Source organism: Sminthopsis crassicaudata, chromosome 3, assembly GCF_048593235.1.
Source record: "Sminthopsis crassicaudata isolate SCR6 chromosome 3, ASM4859323v1, whole genome shotgun sequence".
Classification (NCBI taxonomy): Eukaryota; Metazoa; Chordata; class Mammalia; order Dasyuromorphia; family Dasyuridae; genus Sminthopsis; species Sminthopsis crassicaudata.
In genome coordinates, this window is record NC_133619.1 from 582060903 (window position 1) to 582066740 (window position 5838).

The 5838-nt window shown below is 36.9% G+C and overlaps 1 protein-coding gene and 1 long non-coding RNA gene across 2 annotated transcripts in view; both read right to left on the bottom strand.

The window, feature by feature from the left end:
• LOC141559867 (uncharacterized) overlaps window positions 1-5064 on the bottom strand; it is an 18591-nt gene extending 13527 nt beyond the window's left edge. The window contains exons 1-2 of the long non-coding RNA XR_012487588.1: window positions 4917-5064; window positions 3628-3684 (exon numbers count right to left, since the gene is read on the bottom strand). This is a non-coding gene — a long non-coding RNA (uncharacterized LOC141559867). The remainder of the gene's footprint in view (window positions 1-3627; window positions 3685-4916) is intronic.
• Window positions 1808-2752, bottom strand: OR51S1 (olfactory receptor family 51 subfamily S member 1). Its single transcript, XM_074297447.1, has one exon. It carries the CDS (start codon window positions 2732-2734, stop codon window positions 1808-1810), a length of 927 nt encoding a protein of 308 aa, XP_074153548.1. The 5' UTR covers window positions 2735-2752.
• Window positions 5065-5838: the final 774 nt, after the last annotated feature.

Genomic DNA, 5838 nt, shown 5'->3' on the forward strand with positions numbered 1-5838 from the left:
ATAAACTACCATTTTTTGGTGTTTTATTTCATCATTATACTTACCTCTATATGCTCAGTTTTTAATTTATTAATATGGCATAATTATCTTTTAAAATTACATAATTATATAATATTTTCACCACTATAATCAACATTATTAAAAATCATTTGTTTTAATGTAGTACTGTTCTGGGTGCTACCCTTCAGAAAATATATTAGTCCAACTCTTGTGATGTTTCCTACCTAAGATCAATAACACAAAAATGGCTAAAGATAATGAAGGCCGGAATCACACCAAATGATCATGTAACTGGATTGTCTAAGCATTTGAAAGATAATGTAAGGGAAAAAAACACTGGCTTATGAGTCAGAATAAAAATGTTTGAGCCTCAGTTATGGCACTCAACAGCTGCATAACTTTGGCCAAGTTATTGTATTTCTCTGGGCTTCAGTTTGCTAATAGGAAAAACAAGAGGTTTGGTCAGTGATCAGTCAGTCAGCTTGTGGGTATTATTAGCAGTGTATGATAGATAGATAAAACTAAGTGGGCTTTTGGGAACAATATGTCAGCATAGATTCTGTGTCAATATTTTAGCTGAATCCTCAAAACAACCCTTCCCTATGTCCAGCTAAAGAAGTGGATGTGATTAGAAATTAAGATATTCTATATCCCTAGATTATAATACCAACTAAACAACTATGTGATGTAGTAGACAAAATTTTTGATTTAAAATTAGTTTGACTTAAAATTAGTAAGATTAGTTTAAATCTGCGTTGGATACTAACTGACCATGACTAAGTTATTTAATTTCTCTGAGACAAAGGCAAACATCTGAGGCACAAAGTCACATCTTCAAAGAATCCTGTGTCGTCTTTGAACACCAATGTTATCCATACAATCAGTATCATCATTTGACCAAGACTTACAATTCCTTGCCAAATAAAGTCAATCTGGCTATATAATTCATCCATCCATCCCTTCAACAAACATTAACTATTACATGTAGAGTGATGTTAAAATTGTCAGAGATGGAAAATATAGATCAGACTCAGTTCTTGTCCTTATGGAGTTTATTTTCCAGTAAGGGAGCAAAATTCTATTTTCACGAGTTCATTCAAGTGTTTTGGGAAAGAGTAGGGGAAAAGGGTCTGAAAAGTGAGTAATTATATGTTGTCCCTATAACTGTCAGTTAAACAGATATGGCCATGTTGAGGTGGGAGGTGCATTAGACCTTCTTATTCTTCCAGTATCCATATGTCCATTTATTCATCCAGATGGGTTTTGGCCTTCACTTGTATTCCCATGAGAGATTATGGGGAAATCCTGAGACACTGATTCCAAGAGGAGTTGGGGGAAGAGGGGAAGAGGTTAAAACAGTGCCTTTCCTATATAACTACAAACATTCAAATACATTTCTAGGTCAGTATCTGAATTTCTACACATATGCTGTATAATGTCCCACTCTTTTCTCCTTTCCTTTAATCTTATCCCTGTCTGATTTCCTTATTTATTCACATGGAATTCATTGTGGTATTTGGAAAGAGCACTGAACTTAAAGGCAGTGAACCTGAATGGGTTTTTTTTTTTTGTTTTTTTTTTGGCCATGCTTTCTCTTTGAGGATTGAATAACATGAAATGGACATATGCCCATCTATTCATGTAGGCATTTGATATAAACAATAATAAACATAAGCAAATACACATATGGGCAAAATATATGTATATACTTGCGTATATTATTAAGCATTTTACTGGGAAGAGAACCATGCCAGTGTTTGGCACCGGTCTTTTTAGATCCCTGATGACTTTTGTCTTATTTCCTGTCTCATGGAAAAGATCTGACTTTCACAGGTTGAAGCTGTCTGAGGATCTTTTCCCTGATCTCTCTCATCTTGACACTATAGAGTACGGGGTTGAGCAGAGGTGGAAGAAGGAAGTGGATATAGGAGAGAAAAGTGTGGGCAGCATGGGGAATGGGTAACCTCAGTCGGTCAACAAATGCTAGGAGTATCATAGGTACATAGAAAAGAAGCACAGCAGAGATGTGTACAGCACAGGTGTTCTGGGCACGGCGACGCTCTTCAGGTGAAATTACATCACGAAGTGCCTGTCCAATGAGGGCATAGGACAAAAAGATGAGGACAGGGTCCAAACCCATAGCAGACAAGACCACAAAGAAGCTGTAGGTTGCACCTTGGGCCCCAGGACAGGATAGCCGGGAAATATCTGGATGTAAGCAATAAGAGTGGGATAAGACCTGGGGATGGCAGTAAGGCATCCAGGCCAAAAGAAACGGCAAGGGTAGATGGAGACTCAAACAACGGAAGATGATGGTCAGTCCTATCTTGCTAGTTACACTATTTGTGAGTAGAGCTGGATAACGGAGAGGATGACAGATGGCCAGTGCCCGGTCAAAGGCCATTGCAAGCAGAACAGAAGACTCCATGACAGAAAAAAAATGAATAAAGAACATCTGGAGGAAACAGGCAAATGCTGGAACTGTGTGGGAATCAAAAAGGGAAAGTTTCAACAATGTGGGCATTAGTGCTGTGACCAGACCCATGTCTGACACACCCAGCAGGAAGAGAAAGTAGTACATTGGGCGGTGGAGTGAAGGCTCCACAGCAATAACCCAGAGAACTGTTCCATTTCCCAGAGCACACAGGAGGTAAATGGCAATAAAAATTAGGGCCCACCATGATGGTGTAGTCACCAGTCCTGGGATGCCTACCAGTAGGAAGGTAGGAACCATTGATGTATTGTTGCTGGGATTTGCCAGTGTGAAAGGTTTTTAAGATACACTACACCTCGGAAGTAGACTCCAAGAACTGGGAAAGAAAATAAAAACATCAATGAAATTTAGTTTAGTGCTTTTACTTCTACATGATGCACATCTCCCCTATCTCTGATTTTCTAAAACTGGTTATAATACTGGTTATCCCTGAGACTCTACTCTTTTCTTGACCATGTAGTTAACCTCTACCCTTTTCTTTCCTTTTAATATTTTCTTAAACCCCAGATCCTTCTTCTATATACTGTTAACTTCAATCTAGTTTCTTCTAAGTGGATATTTCTCTCATCATCATTTTGTTCAATACTCCATTCCAGTCATTTGTAATTGTACTTCCACCTGTGTTGTCTATCATGATCTCAAGTCCCTACTCATCAATGTCTTCTCTGATCTCATCTTTCTGCCTAAAATGTTTTCTTGCTATACTTCCTTCACCATTTTCCCACATTCCAATCTTCTTCCTCCTAATTTTGTGCATGCCCCATTCCCTAGGTAACAACTGTTCCTAGCTCTCCTAACTGCTATATTTTATGAGCTGATCTTTTTTACCTAGTTACTCCTATTAACTCATTCTCCTATAGTGTCCTTCTATCTCATTCCTCTCTCCTTTATTTCTTTCTTTTCAAATCCTATTCCTAAAACAGAGTTGGGGTAGAGACCTTGTTATTCAGTTTTGTAAAAGTCCTTTTTCAATCCTATGTATATTTTCTCCAAGTTCCTTATTGCCTGGGACCAAGATCCTTATCCTGGTTGAGTATAGTGTGATAAAAGTCAGTTGAATAGAAATAGTCTGTGAACTTTATTGGCCCTTCTTGGATTAAGTATGGGAAATAGGCTTCTCAGAGCAATCTTACCTTTTTTCTGCTTCAGGTTAAACTTTGACCAACTGCATTAACTCTCTTCTTCCTTTCCTAAAGAAACATGGACTCTTAGATATCCACAAATGTAGTGATGCACTTACTCATAATCACACACATATGAATATACTTACATTAATGGATAAGCATCCATTTCACATACATCCATTCTTACATCCACCCAAAACCACAATGCAACAAAAACACTCATTAGGTGAACAGACTGTCTATTTGATCACATACACATAAATTTACTTTTATACTCACTTGTATATTCAGTCACAGGCTATTCATGAAAACACATAAATAAAGTCACATGCTCATAAGATTATACTGATGCTTACTTAGAAACCCATGAATACATGGAAATATCTGCTCTGCTATTTTAGGCTGCTCAATTTGGAAGGGACCTATGATAGATGCCCACTCTCTCCCTTACCTATAGATTGGACTACATCCAGAATATCTTATACAGAAGCAGAACTCATCTAGAAAGGCCTCAAAAAATTCTCAATCTCTTTCATACATCTTTTCTATCTCCTCACATTCATCCTCCCAGAATGCCTCTCCTTATATATGCACTTGCATATATTAATAAATATATGCACACATATATAAATGCACACATTTGCCAACACAAACATATATTTATGCATACACAATGCATGTAAGAATATATACATACATACATGGGAATCCTTTTTAATTTTATGACTGTACCCTTACTTAAAATATACTTCAATATAAAATGTATGAAAAAATTTATTATATACACTCCATGCATGTATATTTATGTGTATATATGTATAAATAAATGATTACATAGAAATAATCATAATTATAGTGTACATAAAGGTATAGAGATATGCATATATCATATTAAAAAGTCACCTGAAAAATGTGACTATACTTCTATGTATCTTTGCATTTTAAACACATATAATTGCATGAATTGATGCTTATATATGCATATAGAAACCAATATATTGGCATGCATCATAGTTACCACATGCCATTTTATTGTTTTACAATCATTAATAGTGAAATAAAGATAGTTATATATATTTTTACATAAAGAGATTATTTTCATTCACTTGATCCTAGCTAATCATGCATACATAACATTCCAGCTCTCAAATGAACACACACACACACAAATAATTAAGCTCCCAGACAACATTATCAATAACTCCATATTTCTCAGTTTTTTTCTCTCTTGGTGCCCTTTCTCTTCTCAATATACACATTCTGTACTAGAAGAGATTTTTAGGTAACTTTGAACTTACCTTTTCATCCAAACATATCCCCTCCAGTTTGAATGTTCTTTCTTCATCATTCTCCTAGATTAGTCAAGGATGCCAGGGATGCTATACTAACATAGTCACTGGGAAAAATGAATGGGAACTGGGAGGATACTTAGAATAACATTTTCCTATTTATTATTTATTTACCAGGTTATTTCAATGTCTCCTTGAAAATAAGAGAACATGATCCTGAGGGCAATGGGTCAGAGGACGAAAAAGTTTTGTTGCAAGAACTAGGGAAAGATCCAGTTTCTAGGTAGGTAGGCCTTGGCAGGGTGTACAGGAAAGACAGTGTGAGCCCTGAGAAGGGCATTCCAATTAGGGACAAAGGAAGATGAATTTTAGTTTAACCCACTGAATTAGGTTGTTAGTCTCTGCCCATAAATGACAATGGAATCTTGTGCCAAGCCCATCCCCAAGCCTTCTACTCACCAGAGTAACAGACAGAGCAGAACAATAAGTGTAACTGAACCACTGCTGTGATAGAGTTTAGCCTCATAGAGAAAGTATTCTTTATGAGGATTTATATCGCCAAATCCACAAATCTCCACTGGAAATAAGGGAGAAGAAACTGATGGGAATGTGGGAGATGGGAGTGGTGGTAGCAAGGAGTACAGATTTGAGTATCCAAGGCAACAGAGAACTCCTCTAGACCTCTGAGAGTTTCCCATCTGTCTTCCAGTTAATATCATCTTTCTAAGAGAGCTTCTTGAATACTAAGCACTGAACTGCCTTTAGAAGCTCTCATATGTCTTTGTGTATACATTATCTGAGCAATTGAGCTCCATTTCCCCCCCCCCACACACACACCTCTCATCTATCACACCTATTTTCCCCCACCTATCACAGATCAATCTTAATAATATGTATATGTCAAGCACAGAAGGTCACAAAATGGTCATAT